This window comes from Meleagris gallopavo, chromosome 17, assembly GCF_905368555.1.
Source record: "Meleagris gallopavo chromosome 17, MGAL_WU_HG_1.1, whole genome shotgun sequence".
Taxonomy (NCBI): domain Eukaryota; kingdom Metazoa; phylum Chordata; class Aves; order Galliformes; family Phasianidae; genus Meleagris; species Meleagris gallopavo.
In genome coordinates, this window is record NC_139420.1 from 9,309,554 (window position 1) to 9,328,569 (window position 19,016).

The window sequence follows — 19,016 nt, forward strand, 5'->3', positions numbered from 1 at the left end:
CCGCGCCTCGCACCGCGCCTCGCACCGCGCCTCGAGCGCCCCCGCGCGGCGGCTGTGGGGAAAGCGGCGACACGCGGGAAGCAGCGCGCATGCGCAAAGCCACGGCCCGCCGAGGGAGGAAGAAACGCAACGCACAGGCTGAGCGAGGACGGGAAGTCCTTCCTCTTTCCCCGCCCCTGCGCCGTGGCGATTGGCTGCGGTGAGCGGAGGCCGCTCGCTCATTGGCTGAGAGCATCATCCGCGCGGAGGGGCCCAGCCGCGGCATGGTTCGCTTCAAGAACAGGTGAGGCCGCGGTGAGGCGGCGCGGTGCCGCTCCGCCGGCGGCTCACGGCGCCCCGCCGCCCGCAGGTACGTGCTGTGCGAGGTGCTCTCGGAGGACCCGCGGTGCCGGCAGTGCATCGAGGACCGCGCGGTGGGCCTCGCCGTCAGGGATGCCGTCGCGCGGGCGCACGGGGACTACGGGCTGGGGTGCTGCTGCGTGTCCTTCACAGGTAGCGGGGCGGGGCCGCGGGCGCTCGGCGGGGCGGTGCGGGCGCTGACGGCTGCGTTCGGCCCGTAGTGAAGTACCTGAACGCCTACACCGGCACCGTGCTGCTGCGCTGCCGCAAGGACTTCCAGCGGCTGCTGAGCTCGGCGCTGCCGCTCGTCCGGCACCTGGAGAGCCGCGGGCAGCGCTTCCCCTGCGCGCTGCGCACGCTGCACGTGGGCGGTGAGTGCGGCACCTCCGGGGGGCGGGGGCGGAACGGATCCGTCCGTGGCACGGCCGCTGCTCGGCACCTGCGCTGGTGGAGGCGGTGCCGTTAACGGGCGGTAGGACGCTCTGCGCAGCGGTGCTAAAACGACGCTCGGTTCCAAACGCGCGGCTCCCGCAGGCACCATCAGAACCTGTCAGAAGTTTCTCATCCAGTATAACAGAAGGCAGCTGCTGCTGCTGCTGCAGAAGTGTACGAGTGAAGGTGAGTTCCTCCGGCCCCGCGGCTCTGCTCGTGGGGCTGCGGCACAACTGTGAACTGTGCTGTGTCTTTTGGCAGAGGAGAGGTGCAGCGTGCGGCAGGCGGTGCTGAGCTGCTCGCTCACAGAAGAGCAGGCGCAGAGCGGGGAGGAGGAGGAGGAGGATGGCACAGAGACAGACTGAGCAGCACTCGTTCACCTTTGTTCTGGACCTGGGTATCAAAGCGATACCAAGTATCTTCTTGTGTTAAGTAAAGCAAGTAATGGTTCTTTTCCTAGTCTCTACTTAGATTTCATTTTTCCCTTCCAAGTGTTCTTAAATAAAATGCATTCAAAAAAACACAAAAGATTACACTTCAGAGATTTCTTGCCTCTTTTATTCCAGGACTCAAACCTTTGACTGCTCCTGAGGAGCAAAGCTCAATGTGATCTTCGTGCTGAGGTAGAAGTGACCTTTAGGCAGTTGGTATGGGAAAGAAATGTAGTTATGCTCCTTTGGTACAGAGAGCAATAACTTTAGTTTTTGACCTTATCCTCCAGTGCAGCTGTTCTTGAAAGGGTTATCTCGTGCTTCAGTTCACAAAAGCACTGATTGTCTACACAGGAGCACAGACTACAGGGAACACAAGGTGGAACTACATGGCTCAGCTCCATCCAACCCATTTTAAAACTCATAGGTACAGTCACTGCTTAGATATTTATTAAGGTTACACCAATCAGTTACAGGAAAGTAGCACTGCTGCTCACATCTCTTGAATCCATTGAAAAACAACACAACTTGAAGATCTGCCCCTGCACACAGGACAGCCGCCTTTGCCTGCACTTCTTCCCTTACTTGTTATAGTGCCTGTGAGACAGGGAGGTGAGTTGTACCAGCTCCAACTCCTCTTTCTTGTCAACTCAAAGAAAACTCGACTGTAACAGTATAGGAGATAATAAACAACATATAATGGTTAGACACTCAAGTAGTTACTCCTGTTCCATGGCTTAAAATGACTGTTACAAGTAAGAAACAATAGCATTGTGAACACAGTTAACTGCATACTTTAATCTTTTTTTTATTTAATGGCTTTCTGTGCCCTCACCAACAATTTTCCAATGTGCATTTGAAGCATTAACAGCAAGCTGCGTGCCACTCCTAGCCCCTTTGTTTCTTTATATGCCCTTGACAAGCTGTGCTTTTCCCCTCAAGTGTAGTTAATGGTGACCAAATGTGAAATTAAGCTGCTTTCAAAGAATGTTTTGCCAGCGTTTCCTCTGTTCTCCCCTAGTAATAGAAACATTCTTGCCCTCCCCAGTCTCCCCCCTCTTTCTGGCTCACAGCTGCAGACAGCGTTTTGTGCTCTTTGGTACTCAGGTGCCTGGAGGAAGCACCTGTAGAAGGAGCCTCTTTTTTTGACATGAAGCACCAATATACTGACAGACTTTTTAAGATAGGAATAAAACCAGTGAACATATCAGTGGTGTGAGGATACCTAATAACAGAAGTTTCAAATCCGTGGGATCCTTGCTCAAACTGGTCACAGCACAGAAGAGAGAGTGGGTATAGGCTGCTTCTTAAAGGAAGCACATAAGCTTTTCAAAAGCTATGTGAATGCACTTCTTGGTATAGGTGGGGCTGAATATAACAGAAGATACCTGTTACTGTGTTACGTGTTACTTCATAGCAGCTTCCTGAAAGGAAATCTGTAACATTAGTATGATGCTAAATTTGCACGTGTTACCAAAAGTGGTGTGACACTGTGGTGATACAAACTTGGAGCTCAAAAAGTCTGCAGTATTGTAAGTGTGCGCATATGATTTATTGCAACTGGTGGCCTTGACTGGTACATTACACCTACAGTTCATTTTATTTAACAAAATCCACACCACTTAACTCATTAGCTTCAAATCAAACCACAAGCAGTGCAGAATGCAACCACCCAAAGAAAGAGGGAGGAGGGGGTCCAGAAGAGGCATGTTTATAGCCTGAGGTGCTTACTGCAGATCAGCTCACATCCCAGAACCAAGCAGATACAGAACTTTATCCCAGTGCAAGAGATCCACGTTTCTTGCTGGGGGATAAAAGCATCTATACGCTCCAGCTATCAGTTGTTCCTCCAATTCAAGAGCAGCCAGTGTCAAAATATAGTTCACCTATTTACCAAGAGCCCTAGGGTGGAGTGTTTGCTCTGGATGATCATCAGGTTACAAAGAATTTGTCAGCCATGGTTGGCAAAAGGAAAAAAAAAAAAAATTAGCAGCCTCGTTGAACCCACATTAAAACAAAGTTAAACAACTGAGATAAGCCAGGAGTTCCTTCTACCACTACTGCCAGTGTGCACTTTGAAATGCACAATTTCAGCAAGTCACTTCAAGTAGCCAATTTCTGCTTTACACTCACCTCAGCTTTAAGCCTTTCAAAGCCAGGAGAACAGAAGGAATTCTTGCTCTTTAGAAAAAGAACAGATAGCAGCTAACACTTGAAAGCCAGAAAGCTCTTTTGCCCCAGTGCAGAGGAAACCAGCTTCCAAAGAAAGCAGTTTAACAGCTTTACTGAAACAGCACTCACAATCAAGACAGACTTTTGTCCGTGCATTTCTGGGGGAGGTAAAGGCTCTCTGCCTCTTCACTTAGGCAATACTGCAGCGCTCTGGCAGTACCACACAGATGTAAACACTTTCATACTGTTTACTAGGCCAAAAGAACTGGCGTGGTACAGACTAGAAGCCTTGGCTGAATCTCTGGGTTTTTTCTTTCAAAACTTTGTTTCAGTAAACCAATTTGGTAAGCTGGAATAAAAAAAGAAATCTTCAACATATACTGTCATGGTTTCCTCCTGAAACACCCTAGAAGCCCTGGAAAAACAAGTTTAGTCTGTTCAAATTTAAATACTTAAACTATAGCAGCAAAACAAAGCAAAATGAAAAGAAAACCAGGAGAGGAAACTTCTCTTGAATAGCAGAATCACTTTGTGTGAACAACAGAGGTGCTGAACAGTAGCTTCTGCTTCTGTTTCTTTCTTTTCTTCCCTCCTTTTTCCTCTGTGAAGAATTAAAAAGACACTGTCATTCTTCTTGCGGAACAGGGATATCACACAAGAAACCAGTGCTAACTGGAGATCTTCTAAGCTCCCTCTAAGATTACTGCTCTAAGCTACCAGAAGCCCTAACCAAGTGGTTCATAAACCACAACCCGATACTTTTCAGAACTGCCTTGCAGCCAATTTTTGATCCCCAAAATTGCTCCTCTTACTTCTCCCGAGGGAGAAATATTCATTTTTTTCTTGCTTTCAGAATTTTTGGAAGCCTCCCGTCCTCACCTGATAAATGATCAGCTGTGGACGGTTTGTCCAGTTTCAGGAGGGCAGCCTCAATAGCTTGGCTGAAGGAATTCTGGAAGCTGGGCACAGGTATGCGGTCAGAGCTGTCACTTTCTCCATCGCTCTCCACTGGCACAGGGAGTGCCAGAGTGTTCTCATCTGAAAGGAAGGAAAGGGATGCATAAGACTTTCACAGTGCAAATGCCTTTCCCCCCCACTCCAGATGTTTCTCGTTAAGCTACAGAATTTCCTTAAGATTTAGACGCACAGAAAAGCACCCAATGAAGTAATAAAGTTTTCTTACCCTTTGTCTTTGGAGCAGGTTTGGGCCACGTTTCAGGTTTTGCCTTTCCAACCCTCAACATCTATCAAAAAAGTTGTAAGATCTGATTAAATCCCATGCATCAGAACAATCCTGCTTACGCCCTAAGTAGCAAGAAAACCCAGGAATACATCCAGCCTCCAAATCCTACACCTTCTCCTTAAGATTTATCCCACGTTGCAATTGTGTTTTCAGACTCATCCACTAAGATGCAAGTAATTCTGACAAGATTACTCTGCCATGTCTCTTACCTGGGCAAAGGATGGGAAAGGAGACTCTTCTTCTAAACTCCCACAGAGTGACGGGCTGGCCTGGCTGGCAGCAGGAGAAAATGGAGTTGGAATAGAATCTACCAAGAAAAGAAGTGGTTAAAGCCAGGTGCATTTTAGCAAAGGCACTTACACAGCTCATAAATATGAAACAGAAATAAAGGATTTTATTATCTTCCGTTTTATCTCATTGGTTCCATCCATTAATCACGCAGAGGAAAGTTTTGAATTTGCTCAATATTTAAATAAAAGATTGTGGGGTGTTTTTTGTTTTGTTTCATTTCTGAGTTGTTTTTATTTTAAAAACAGCACTTATTAATAATTTCTATTTAATGTTTTTTAAGAACTGCAAGATACAACATTTGGAGACGCATCACCAGACAACAAATGGGGTGCTTATCAGTTATGTTTTGCTATGTTTCTGCTACACCATGGGGGAAAATGGAGAAAAAAGAAATGCCAGTAGAGTATTCCTGGCACACGTGCATTTCTGCCTTTCCCCAACTCTGTCCCCTTTATTCTCTTCTGTGTCAGCAGAGATTTAAAAGATGCAGTAACTATAGCATAGATATTGTTGTCACTACAGTACAGTAAAAAGCAAATCCTTTAGCAGTGTTAGTCATTCCAGTACGATCTTTTAGGCAACCTAGGAAAGTAGTCACTGGTCAGTATTAAGAAACCTTAGCTTGACCTGAGCAGCAGATGCTCAGAGAATGACCAAGAGCTAGATGTAGTAAGTTTTTCCAGATGCTCACCTGTCTGAAACACAGGGCTTCTGCCAAGAGGAGAAAGACAGAAGCTCTGATGATCAGTGCTGGTAGTTTCTCTATGGCAAGAGGTAAAGGCAGGGAACTGCTGCAGATTCTCTAAAGCAATATGGACTTCTGGATCTAGAAAGAGGTTTTAATTAAAGTAGCACACAACGTGGGGGAAGACTGTCTAGCAAGTTGTTTCAGGATGCTAGCAGGTGTCAACTCAAATTTTCTTTCCATCCTCTATTTTACAAGCCCTGCTGCTGGATGGAAGCAGCTTTCAGGCTTCTTTCCCTCCCCCTGCCCACCTTCTACACTTTCTACTATAAAAACACAAGTCAAAAATCCCGAGAGCTAGATGGAGACAGTTGTGCCCTCAAATGCCCTCTCTCCAATAACATACAAGTTATGCAGGAACTGAATAACATCATTTAGCACCCTAAAACCATTGTGCCACTCGGAACCATTTCTAAGTACACACTGCAAACTAAAGGCCTTACAGTTCATCCTACAGCTCAAGAAATCAGCTCAGCACTAAAGACGACTGTGAACCCACCAGTTACGCTCAAGCAGAACTTACATTTGCCCTGTTTCTTGTTTTCTTCTATCTCAATTCTGCGTTCACGACGTCGTTCATCACGAGCCTTCTTCTGCCGCAGGCGTTTCCTCTTCTCAATGTCATCTAGGAGCAACACACAGCATTGGGTATAAAAGAACCACACCAATACTTTGGCAATGCTTCCTCCAGCTTGTGAACAATGTGTTCAGTTATATCAGTAACAAGACATGCTTACAAACTACATACGCTCTTGCAAGCAGTCAAGCCTTTTTATTCTTTGTATTGTTGTTGTCACAGCAGTGAGTAAAGGTTGTTCTGTCTAGCAGTCAGCAGCCAATTGATGCAAGAGGAATAAAGCTGCTGCTTTTGTAATTTTTTCTGCTATTAAGGGATAGGAAAGATTCCCCCCTTACTGAGATTTTTAGAAAGGTAAATACCAACCTGAGAACAGCTCTAAGGTCTCCTTAGAGATGATGGGTGGCTTCAGAGCCAGTTCACAAATGCTGAACTCGCATGTGAGGGGCAAGTGACAGAGGTAACGATGACGCTGTCTTATGTCCTGATTTAAAAAAAGGAGATATATAATTGCAAAATCTAGAGACTGCCATACTGATGAGCAACAGTAGAGACTGAATGCCCATCCTTCATCAAATCAAATGGGGGGAAAAAAAAAAAAACAAAACAGCACAGCAACACAGTAATTGTTTCATTAACTACACAAATATAAATGATGCCTTGGGTCAGAACCAAATAGTCCAAAATCTCCAACAAATGCATCATATCCATACCTGGATGAGGTTATCCCAGATTTTTTATTTTTAAGATAGCTTTAAGAACAAACCAACATCAAGCTTGCAACTCTCTTACTCCTACAACTTCTTACCTTCTAGAAGAAAGCAAGCCAAACTGCAGCCAGTGCATTGCAGCTTACACAGATGTCTTTCACAGATTAGCATGCCCATCCACTTACTTCTCATTACTGAAGAGAAACATCTCACCTATCAGAGATCAAACTGCTAAAACGTGGAAGTAAAATAACTACCTCTGTCATTGAGTATCCAGCTATCTCCACTACAGCTGCAGTTATCTTCTCTGGGCTCTTCTCCAAGCTGCCATATTCACGAACGAGGCATCGAACGTTCACGGGGTGAAGATACATACACTGTCCATCCTCCGCTGTAACATAAGACACATCAGTTGTTCTTTGCCTGTTAATTTTTAATAGGCTTCTCCCCACTTCAGTCCACTCAACCGTAATTGAAAATGAAGTTCCCTTCTGAGGGTGTGGGAGTTTTACTGCACAGAGTTTAGCTGAACCTAACAAAGTGACAAGTGCCCCAAAGGAGGCATCTCTGCCCCCATAACTCCAGGATTTCATTGCACTGACCTTGATAGAAATAGTAAAAAGGAGAGCTGTTAAGATGTCCGCTGCTAACTGTTTCTTTAGAGCCCTGGTAGCTTGTTTCAGCTGGATTTGATTCTCCTCTAGTGTTCACTTCAGGTTCCTCTATGTTATCCACCTCACGTACTTCCTCTTCATCCAACACTGCCTCTTCTGACTCAACAGGAGGCAAAAAGGAACTTGCTACATCAGAGCAAGGCTCCACAAGCTCCTCGTCAAACGCAGAGAGATACTCCACATCACACTAATACAGCAGAGAGCACACGGTTAGAACCACATCACCTCCTTCAAAAGATAATCACCGCCGCATTGCAGTGTAAAGTGGCAGAACTAGATATTAAGATTTGTCTGATCAGAGCTGTCACTCACCTTTTTCTCCTGGGAAACTGCAGGCTCCATTGGCTTGGAGCTGTCTAGGACCAATTCTTCCACAGCTGAACTGATTCCAGCAACACCACTGTTTTTATCCTGGTCAGCAGAGAGCGCTGCTTCTCGCTCCTGCAGGTCATCCAAAGAGAACAAGAGTCAGTTTCCTATTTTAGTCAGGAGACTGTCACCATAATTATTTTCAGCCCTGGCCTATATTCAGGTTTTCAAAGACCTTTAATCCATCTGTGAGAAAGGGTGATCATTGAAGAGAGGTCCCCCCCCCTCTGCAGGGCACCTAAAGGCTTTGAAAAATAATATTCTGCAGGTTTGCTCATGTTTGTGGCACAGAATTTATCCCAGAAATTACTAGACTTCTTTTGAGAGCAAAACCCTTCACATTTTTTGAAGGAATCCCATTTAGTGAACTGCATTCTATTATCATGTGAAGGTATCACACCAGGATCTGGAGCCTAAAGGCTACAGTCTTCTCCAAGATTTCTATTGCTACACTAGCAGCAAACACGACCACTTTGATAGCATGTATATCACAGAGACCTGAACAATCACACACAGCCACTTCAGTGGCAGAATGCTCAGCATACTGTTAAAAATAAAGTTACTAAAAACATCCAGAGAAGCTCTCACCTTCAGTTCCTGGATGGCTGCCTCAATGAAGCATGCCTCGGGAGTATGTTTTTCCTCCTCATACTGCTTCAGCAATGCTGCTTTCTCCTCCAGAATCACCAGCTGCAAGACCTGCTCCCTGGATGCCAGGAGCAGCTTTGAATACTGGCTGTGCTGGTCATCTAACAGAAGAAGCAGAAACATTACTATCTTCATGTAGAGGCACCGGTTTGAATAGGCACAGGGAATTACAATTTCTTCTCAAGTTTCATTACTGCTCAATTTTGTGAGTTAAACCACTGTGAGGTGAACAACATTTAGAATGTGTTTGATACAAATTCTGCACGTCACTCTTACATTACTGATGGCACAAACTGGTGCCAAATGCCTGCCCTGCTACATGGATCTCTGCTACAGCAGTTTATCTACCACTTTCAACCTGCCAATTCACCACCTAATTGCTTAGCATCAAAAAATTACATCTTAGCTTCTTTCCTGTGGAACATCAGCCCTGTAAAGCCCACGGAGGTCACAGCTTCCTGAAAATCCAGTCTGCAGCTTCTTCCTCTTCTCTGCATACTCAGATATACTGCAACTGTTTTGTCTTAAATAAGTTCATAATCCCTTACATATAAAAACCCATAGACTGTTAACAGTCTAATAATAATTAGCCTAATAACAATTAGTCTGATAATTAGTCTTTTACAGAAAGCACAGCAGAATAATAGATAAACTAAAGAAGCTTAGCACAATGTAGTCGTCCTGTTACTAAAGTGCTTAACTATAAGCTTTACAGCAGGAACAGCACCACATACTGGTACAGTCTGTATTCATTGCTTTCTAAGGTCCAACTTGTGCATAGCTTTGTCTATAGAACACCCCATTAATGCTGAACTTTCTGGGTTTGGAATGATCTCAAATCCAGTACTGGATTTCTATAGAAGGATTTGTTCTTTTGTAAGAGGATTTAAAGTCTCTTACTTTCAAAGGCGAGGGAAATGTAAGCACACATTCTGCATACTTGGATACACATCATAAGCTGCAAAGCTTGCTTTTTAAAGAGAGCTTAAATGCATGCAGCTTTTCACAAACACGGCTGCAAAACGAAGTGAGCCAATACAGCCCACAAAACAGCAATGTTAAGTAAAATCATTTATTTCATCAAAGAACTTTCACAATATTAACAGATAAGTTGATGTATTAGTCACACATCACTCGAGTGGAGAAAACTGAAGAAGTCAGGCAGCAGATGTTTGGAGTAGGTCTGCAAGAATTTTTACTATTTCCCCAAATTGTTCACAGATCTTAGCAGATAAGTGAAGATGGTGAAAACCTTGTTGAAAAATACATCCTTGAAATAGTTCAGACACAGAGACTAAGCCGCAGAATGAGGAGCCAGAAGGCAAAGTTAAGGCCACCAAAGAGCCAAAGCAGTGAGTGACACTAGTGACTAAACAGTACAAAAGTACAGAAAGCCTGTAGTGCTTGCAGGAAAACAGAACTCATGTTTAAGCCTTACAAAAAGTCAAACGTGAGTAGAAGGATAATTAAGATGTGATCATTATGGTTTTCAGATGCTAAAACACATGCTTTGTGGTCTGAACTATTGCAAGATGGCAGCATGGAACTTTCATGGGAAATCTTCTTTAGACAAGTCCTAGTCACAGCTCAGAACAGGATGCCAGCCACTCACCTCCAACATAAACAGGCTGCACCATATTCATCCACTGAGATTTGGGCAGTGCTATCAGAACACCTTTCTCTCTTCTCATCAGTTGCATTGTAATGACATCACCGATTGCATACTGACGTGTTGCCATAGCTACAACACTGCAATGCAAGGAGGAGGTTAGCAGGGTAAAATTGACATTTCAAAAGACTTAGCACTTAATAAATGTCATCTCACCTCTTGAGATCCTTCTTGTGAACCGAGCCGTAACAAATAGGACATTTACTCCAGGTCTTTTCACTCAAGGAGAGATAATGAAGGATGCACGCCCAACAAAAGATATGCCCGCAGCGGGTGATCTTTGCTGCTGTAGGTGGGTACAGACAGATCGGGCAAGAGGGCACTTCATGGCTACAGATTCGCTGAAATGGCACATGAGAAGAACAGCACAAGTTACAGACTTGGGAATCATCCTGTAGCACAGAAACTAAACCACCCGTAAGATCTACTCTAACGTGTTAGTCTTCCAGCTCTATAGGTTCTGCTCATTTATCAAGAAATTAAGAACACTGTGAACTAAACACTTACACTCTATGCACGCAATAGCCCACAAAGTCACCCATCTGGCATTTTTACTCTAATAATATTAAAAAAGCAACTTCTTCTCATGTTTTCCCTCATTTGCCATCTCTTAAGAGTTAACAACATCATCATCATCTGAATTCAGATACGGAGAATGAATGATGTCTCCTCTCTTACACCAGCACACGCGTGCAGTCCTGTTTAACTGAGAGCCTGAACTCACCTATTTCCATACTAGTTTAGTCAGATGCTCTGTTAGCATCTGGATGTTGCAGGGACAAATCAGCCACCCAAGCATCTTATTTATCAGATCTCTCAGGGTCACGCAGCAATGAACAAACATACCTTCCCATCACCTACATAATACACCATGACTGATCTTTGCAGGCTGTAAGTTTCTACTTGAGGCAACCTAAAGTTATGGGCACAATTATCAAAAGATTTTCCACTTTGTTGCTAGGCAAAATGGGCCACGTATGCACATGTTAATTCTTCAGAACTCTACACTCTAGTCCTGTTTCATGGACTCATGCCCAAGTTTTCTGTTAATATCTTGATCACAAGGACTGAGTCTATAGAATGTCAGATACTATTTTTGATGAGCTTCCATCTGCAACAGCAAGAAGAAGCTGCTAATTTTCCTAATAGATTTTAGCACTTCTCTTTTCCTGTCAAAGTACTTCATAACATATTCCATGACAGATCTTCCCCAGGATTGTGGGAGTGACAGAAGAGGCCTCAAGCTCAAAAACAGCTGAGTTTTACGTAACATCACAAAGAAACAGTTAAAAACAAGTTGAGTTTCTTAATAAAGAGGGGGGAAAAAAGATCTATCCCATCACAACTGACCACTTGCTCCACAAAGTCCCAGTTGACCAAGGTATCTGGATCAGCAAAGTGGACTGTGTAGTCCTGTTCTTCAGAGACAACAAACTGGCAGCTGGGGAAAGGCAAAGAGACAGATGATCTACTCAGTTGTTTCTAAGAATTCTTTGAGAACTACCCCATAGGACTCTCAGAGCTTCTTCTTTGCAGAAGACTGCTGGACACAGTTGCTAACCTCTACCAATAAAAAATGATGTTCAGTTCACAATCAGGTTCCCAGAATACAGATATGTCTAACTGCAGTTAGAAACAGCACTACAGAGTGAGCCACGGAGAGTGGTTTTCCAAAAAAACAACAAAACAACAACAACAACAAAAAAACCATAAGAAACAGAGTCAGGGTCTTTGCTTCTGGGACTTACAAATTCACATTAGCTTTGATTCAGCAACTGCCACATCCCTACCATCTCAACATGTTGACTTTTGGAAGAAAGGATCATCTTGCATAAGGAAACTACATAGGTCTTCCCAAATGCAGTGTCATATTCCACTAACGATGCTAGAAAATTAAGGTGGAAGTCTAACAGGTTTGTGTCTAAAGGACTCAATTAGATATCCTGTCAATAGGCAAAGAAGGGAACTTGATATATTTTTATTTCTTCCAAGTACAGTCGTGACCACTAAATACTACAGAGGTCATTTCACCCTGAGGAAGTCAATACAAGTATGCATGGTCAGACAATTCCCTGGCTCCTCATCCCTCGCAGCTTACTGTCTCTGTAGAAATCTAACAGCCCTGCCAGTCTTCCACTCACTTGGCCTGTAGGAAGAGCTCCTTGTTGAAAGGTTTATGTCCCCACTTGTTCCTTTTCCCCCAGTTGCCATGTCCATTCCCATCAAAATGACCAGTTTGGCCACGGGGTTCAAAAGTGAAGTTCAGCAAGTGGTTCAGATTAATCTTCTTGGGACCAGAGAATTGGGCAGGACTGAACTCTGCCCGTTGAGCCTCTGCTACCTAAGAGACAACAGCATTTATTAGAACTTGCCAGAATTTACTGCAAAAGCATCACTACAAGTCGATATCCAGGCCCCATCAATGATTAAGTACAGAACATGCAGCACTCACTCACTTACCTTCTCCCATTCCCATCGTGCAAATCAAGCACTGCAGCATAAGAAGGCATGAGAACCTGAAAGTTAGAACTGAGTGGTCTTACCCCACACTGATCAAATGGAGGAGAGATAAAATCAACCTACGTGATGAAAAGTAAAAGCCAACAATACCCAGAAGCCAAGGTTAATAACAGAAGGAAGTTGTTCAGATCCTCACAGTATTCTCTCAGATAGCCAGCAATACAAGTTTGATTCCTATTTACACAGATCATATTTGGTTTTGTTAGTTTTCATATAACAAAGCAGAGAATGAGAATTCAAGAGACAGCCAATGAGTTTTGACAGTTAGCACTTCAGACAAAGGAGCGTTGCTCATCCTAATACTGACAAATCATGTCTTCTGTATCAATGCAAAACCACCAATACTCTACAATTTTTACACCCACCATCACCATAAGAAGCCTCAGTCTGGTTTTACTCCATCTTGTTGTCACCAAGGTTAATTTGATTACTTTCCCAATGATGCTACCACGTGCAAATATGTACAATAGATACAATCACCTCAGACCTTTAAAAGCTAGAAATTGTTATCACTACACGTTTTCATGAAGGACCTTTGCTTCATGAGATATGTGCACAGCCTGCCTAGGTACCCATTCCTCAGATGGCAATTTCACTAGTTTTACTGTTCTTTTTATTGCGAGTCCCTCAGAGCAGACAGCACTCCTCTTCTGTTGTTGAGTGGGAGCAGAACAACCTTGCAATCTGGCATCTCACCGATGTGAGCGCCTCTTATTGCTCCTTCCCTTCCCAGCCCAGGAGCTGAACACAGAAGACCTATCTATGCAGGTCAGCGATCCTCTCGTTCCAAGAAAGAAGGCCTTGGAGATACCAGGTTACAATTCTCACCTCATCTCGTCTTCCACCATTACTAGAGCTAAAAAGTTTGCCACTTCCACCGCTACCGCCCCTCTGAGGGGGCATCTTGTTAAAAGCTTTGCTTTTCTGTGAATTGGAGCGACGGGACTGGCTGGAAAAGTTCTCATTTTTGGAATATGAAGTTTCTCTTTTCCGATTGTAGCGCTGTTTGGATCCATTCGTATTCTTTCCATCTGAAAGAAAACAACAACACAAGGATCAGCCACAGCCCCAGCAGCCCAAAGACAGCACCACGTTCCCCCCTGGTCTGAGCGCTGCTCAGAAGAATGGCATGCACACAGCCCAACAAACCGGTCAGAGTATAGGGAAGGACTGATCCCCTGTGATTCAGCCTTTATTCAAACAGTTTTCTTAGTTTTATTCATCAGCACGTTTCCTGGTGCACTCAGTGATGAGCACCAACGCTGCGCCTTCATGGCCCATTACAAGAACTGACAGCAGCTGGGTCATTTTTCATTCCATTTCTGAGTATTTTATATCCTTCCCTTAAATAAACACAGCCACCTGCATCTGCCTTGAAGTCTCCCACTTTTCAAACCTCCACTGCCTATTTTCACTCTGCCCCCAGCTGATCTGTTTTTAAAAAAATAACACCCTTTTCTTTCACCGGGCCAACAAACACCCACCGATGCTGAAGTACAAGCCTGACACCTCGGCCTCTCAGTGCACATTCCCAATGTCTGAGTACTAAGTCCACCACCCACACAACAAGGACAGTTTGGTTTGCCTGGCAGTGTGCCGAGCACCCCGCTGGCCATACAGCACAGAGCAAAACACTGCAGGACTGAGGCTCACAAGAGCAGAACTCCCGAGAAACGTTTCCTATGTCTACACAGCTGCTTCTTAAACGGTTAGAACTCAAGTCTAATGCTATGGAGATGCCTCCAATAGTCTTAACCTAACGCTGGAATTGCCACAAATACACAGCAGCCTGCTTTCCCACCACCTGCCATAAGCTTTAGTGGCAGAAGAGCTCTGCTGATGAACTTAGAAGCCGATCTCCCCAGGCTCAACAGGTTCTCTGCACAACAGCCATCCCCGTGCTGCACCTCACACACCTCATATTGGCCACAACGTCCAGCTCTGCTTTGTAAAATAATCCTATTAGTTTCTCCTTTCCCATTCCGTAGCCTTTCCCACCCCTCCAGATAAATCTCATATGGCAGCCAACAGGTCAGTGTACCTCACAGTGGCACTGCTCACACAAATCCCTCAGTTCAGAATAAAACCAACCCTACCAGAAGCACAGACATGCAACTCCAACACCTGCTGTGCCCCACAGCCACACGCAGGCTGAAAGGACACAGGTTTAGAGTTATCAGGGAAAAAAACACACCAGAAGCTGCCAAGTGCTCAGGGTGTAACCGGGCCTGGTTTCATGATTAGATAGACCTTTTTTGGAGTGTTTGCAGGAAAGAGGCCATAATCAACACCCTTGAGCTTCTGGTCAAAAATCAAGTTATTTAGAGGAGGTTTGGACCACCGCTTCAGTTGTTTACGAGCAAAGCTCACTGCTTCAGAGCCCTCTGAAAACTGCAACTGCAGCCAATGCCACAGAAAGGAACATTCCTCTTTTGCCTGTAGTGGCTTTGCAGATTTTCTGCAACCCCCAGTGGAGAAAAACAAACTCAAGAGGAGACGTTCAGTCTGAAGTGGGTTTTTACATTTCTCTACGAGGTCCAGGAGCAGCTCCTACGTGCTGCTAACAGAACTTCCTTCCCCGTGTTGTTTTAATCAGGTTATTCATCATCAAGGGCACCTGTGTGTCAGCCAGCTGGTTTACACACATTCCTGCCACACTGCATCACTCCAAACAGGCTCCTCAAAGCTCTGCGACTCACAGCAACAGCTCTTACATTTTACAGGAGTGTCCTCCCCACCTGTGCCTCTTCAGGAAGGTCTTCACATTACAGCCTGACAACACTTCAAACCTGATTTTACTGATCCCTTTTTCCCTCTCCCAAAGTAATTAACCCCATGAGGATTCCAGTCCATCAAGGTAGCAATGAAATAAGTCAGCAGACAACCAAGAGTTTAAAATATGCATCTGTAACCTGGAACACCTCTTTTTACCCCCAGCAAAACTAAGCAGTGCCATTCCTTCTGACCTTTACAGCAGGCCACGTGCCAAAGCTCTGCTTTGCATCACCCCTCCCTGCATTCCTTGCAGAGCTGCGCAGAGCACAGGGATATCTGCACTCATGCAGGCAGAAAAGCAAAAAATTATCACACCAGCCACTCGTCAGTTTTAAGCAGGGTACGTTTGGATTTGGGGATTATTTTTCCATCTTTTCTTGGCAAATTAGACATGGGCAGCAGCAGTGCAGGTGAGGTATTTGCTCTTCCCCTGCATCCTCAGTTCTCCCTAACCTGTAATATTTACCCACTCATGCTCCAAGAGCAGACCTACAAAACACTGTCTACATAACTTCATAATACTAGCAACAAAACTGTTCCCAACTTATGGAATAAAGTTTAATTTAGTTTCTAAGGCCATGTTTGAAAGGAAGTCGGAACGCCTCTCCCACAGTCAGGAGCACCTGCAGCATCCCCATTAGCTCGCTTCAAGCCGTGCTGCAAAAGAACAGGAGGAGCTACTCCATGGATTCAGGAATGTCCTTTCCTTCTCCTCAACTGGACACAGCTGCATCAGGTAACTGAGCAGCAGATAAAGGACAAGAGTTTGGCTAGACTTAAAGCCAGCAAGCACTGGTGCAAAAGCACTTATGAAACAGGAGGTCAGCCTTCTGTGGAGGGCATTTCAAAAGGAGACACCAGAGTTTCAGAATACCTCCCATACAGTTCTCAACCTAGGCAGGCTGCATCAGCTAGCCACAGCCTGGCTGCTTCTGGGTGGATAAGGAACTTGAGAAGGAAATCCTGTGTGAGAAAGAGATGTCAGTGTCTGCTGTGAGACAAGACAGTGAGGAAACAGTCACTGTTCAACACCACTGCATTGTGTACACTCAGCCCAGGGCTGTTTGATCCCATCCAACCAGGGGAACCTTCTCATTTTAGTTCTCAATACACTCCAAGGAAGACACTCCCAAACATACATAAACTCCTGCTGAAGGAGCTGCTGCTCGCTTTACAGACCTCGTCAATGTGCCATACAGGCAGGGCCTCATTGCATAGCACCTTTCCACTGCAATTAACAGTGGTCTCAGAGGCAGAACTACATCACATCAGATATTCTTTGTAAGCATACACTTTAAAAATTATCAAAAACCAACATCTATATACTTGAAAACAGAAAAACCCTACATACCTAGAGAAAACTACGCACAGGCTGCTCAGTGGGAGATCAGTTAATACAGTTGAACAGCAGGCAGTACTCAGCCACCTGGAACCTGAACATTTACAAGGTCTAAAAAGGAGCCAGCACCTTCAGGACATCTAATGCTGTGTGTGGGCTGCCTGAAGTATTTCAGCCAAAATAAACCGGTGAGGAAGGAAATATGGACAGCAATGGTGTTGAAGCAACCTGTAGGCACACACACACTTCCGGGACACAGCCACACACTCTGAGTGCTACTGCCTCACTTCTACAATTTGTAGAAAACACAGTGTTGTCAGGAATGGGGCTTCTGATCACCCTTAGGGGCCTGAGGGAGGTTCAGGTCTTACCTGGAGAAGAATCAGGAGAGGAAGCAGGAAGGTTCATCACCAACTGCTCCGTCAGCAGAACCAGCTGTGTGCAATGACAGCTGTGGCACTTTGATTACAACACCAGATACACTGCAACATGTACTCTGACCTCTCCCAAAGAGGGTCAGCAGAGCACTCAGTGAGGGACTGCTGCAGGGGTGCAGCACTTCCTTAAGTTCAGCAGAAAGGCACAGGCCTGAGTGCAGAACCAAGTCAGGGTTCCTTGACAAGCAGCAGCACACGTGTGTTCTTACTGCAAAACCAGAGCTCTGTCTCTCAATCGGATTACTCCAATGCCAGCACAGATCATGGAGTCATTGGGTTGGAAAAGACCTCTCAGATCCCCAGCCCAGCCCAGCATGCCCTCTGACGGTGTTCCTCAGTGCCACATCTCCCCAGCTCTGGAACACCTGTCTCAGCGACCGCACCACCCCCAGGCAGCCCGTGCCAGAGCCTTACAGCTCCTAACAACACGCTTTTCTTAACACCCGGCCCGAAACCAAACACAACCCTGAGGGAAGAAGAGAGACCCTCGGGGGAGAACGGAGATCGCAGCCTACCGAGCCGGGAACGGGGCCGAGGAGGAAGGAAAACCATAACCACACCAGGCACCGAGCTGCACGCACGGCCCGGGGTCCCTCCCCCCCGTCCAGAGTCACGGAGCCCCGCGCAGCCCGAAGGCCCCGACGCCCCCCCCGTCCCGGCTCTTACCGCCTTTAGGCTTAGACTCCCCAGCGGCGGGCCCGGCCGAGGCGGAGCGCGGCGGCTGCGCTTTGCCGCCGGCCGAGGAGCCGGGCGCACCGGGGCCGCAGGGGCCGCTCTTGTCCATGGCGGGGGCGGAGGAGGGGGGCGCGCCGGGCGGGCTCTGCAGCATCAACGGGCGCCCCGGGGGGCGAGCGGCGGCCCTGGGCGGGGGGGCACGACGGGCGCTGGAGGAGCCGGTGGGGGCCCAGGCTCATGGCCCGCGGAGGGGACCGGCGGGGGCGGCGCAGCGCGGACTCGGCCTCCTTCATGGCGACATCTTCTCGGCGCTCCGCTCGAACCGGGGGAAGGCCGCGGAAGGCCGGGCCGGGCCTGCGGGGCTCCGGGCGACGACGGAAAGAGCTGCTGGCGGAGCCCCGCGGGGCCCGGCTCTGCCTGCCGCCCGCGCGGTCGGTCGGCGCCACGCAGGCACCCTACGGCTCCTCGGCGCCGCCCCGGCCCCGGCTCGGCCGCCGCCGCCGCTGCCCCGTAATGGCGACGAGTCGCCCGCAGCGCTGCCGGGACCCGGATGGAGCCGGGCCCGGGCGGGGCGCGGGGCACGCCGGGAGTTGTAGTGCGGGGCCGCGCGGGGCACGCCGGGAGTTGTAGTGCCCAGCGGCTGCAGGGCTACGAAAGCGAGAGGTATCCGGGCGGGGGAACAGATCGCAACCCGTCTTGGGGAGGTGGCCGTGCTGGGGGCTCCCGTGTGAGCCTACCTCAATAGCACGCAGTAATTGTGACAAAGAATTGTGAAGGTTATAAATAAAAACAAGTCCGTTCTGCTGAATTTGTATAAGACTTCTTAATCGGCCCTCCAAACCATAGATAAATAAATAAAAAGGGGATTCAGACTGAAAAGACAATGACTTCTTAAAGGAATTTTAATTCAATCGAAAAACAGCGTTTGAATTTCCTGAGCGCTGATCCCTTTCCTGTTATTTTCTGGGCA

The 19,016-nt window shown here is 46.6% G+C and overlaps 2 protein-coding genes across 2 annotated transcripts; one reads left to right on the top strand and one right to left on the bottom strand.

The window, feature by feature from the left end:
• Positions 1–142: 142 nt before the first annotated feature.
• Positions 143–1,306, top strand: POP5 (POP5 ribonuclease P/MRP subunit). Its single transcript, XM_085238615.1, has 5 exons — positions 143–283; positions 350–492; positions 561–710; positions 874–957; positions 1,033–1,306. The coding sequence occupies exons 1-5, from the start codon at positions 264–266 to the stop codon at positions 1,134–1,136; spliced, it is 501 nt and encodes a 166-aa protein (XP_085094741.1). The 5' UTR covers positions 143–263; the 3' UTR covers positions 1,137–1,306.
• Positions 1,307–1,630: 324 nt separating this feature from the next.
• RNF10 (ring finger protein 10) lies at positions 1,631–18,579 on the bottom strand. Its single transcript, XM_085238581.1, has 17 exons — positions 18,038–18,579; positions 13,649–13,851; positions 12,442–12,641; positions 11,651–11,741; positions 10,457–10,641; positions 10,244–10,380; positions 8,572–8,732; positions 7,927–8,055; positions 7,543–7,801; positions 7,198–7,331; positions 6,597–6,714; positions 6,177–6,278; positions 5,600–5,734; positions 4,827–4,924; positions 4,558–4,618; positions 4,254–4,412; positions 1,631–3,975 (listed from the first exon to the last, which is right to left on the bottom strand). Exons 1-17 carry the CDS (start codon positions 18,198–18,200, stop codon positions 3,899–3,901), a joined length of 2,412 nt encoding a protein of 803 aa, XP_085094707.1. The 5' UTR covers positions 18,201–18,579; the 3' UTR covers positions 1,631–3,898.
• Between the last annotated feature and the right edge of the window lie 437 nt (positions 18,580–19,016).

Coding starts and splice junctions, on each gene's coding strand:
- RNF10 (XM_085238581.1), bottom strand. CDS start 18,200: ATGCTGCAGAGCCCGCCCGGCGCGCCCCCCTCCTCCGCCCCCGCCATG. Junction 12,642..13,648: donor ATGGTGGAAGACGAGATGAG/GTGAGAATTGTA, acceptor GTTGTCTCTTAG/GTAGCAGAGGCTCAACGGGC. Junction 6,279..6,596: donor GACCTTAGAGCTGTTCTCAG/GTTGGTATTTAC, acceptor TGTTGCTCCTAG/ATGACATTGAGAAGAGGAAA.
- POP5 (XM_085238615.1), top strand. CDS start 264: ATGGTTCGCTTCAAGAACAG. Junction 284..349: donor ATGGTTCGCTTCAAGAACAG/GTGAGGCCGCGG, acceptor CGCCGCCCGCAG/GTACGTGCTGTGCGAGGTGC. Junction 711..873: donor GCGCACGCTGCACGTGGGCG/GTGAGTGCGGCA, acceptor CGGCTCCCGCAG/GCACCATCAGAACCTGTCAG.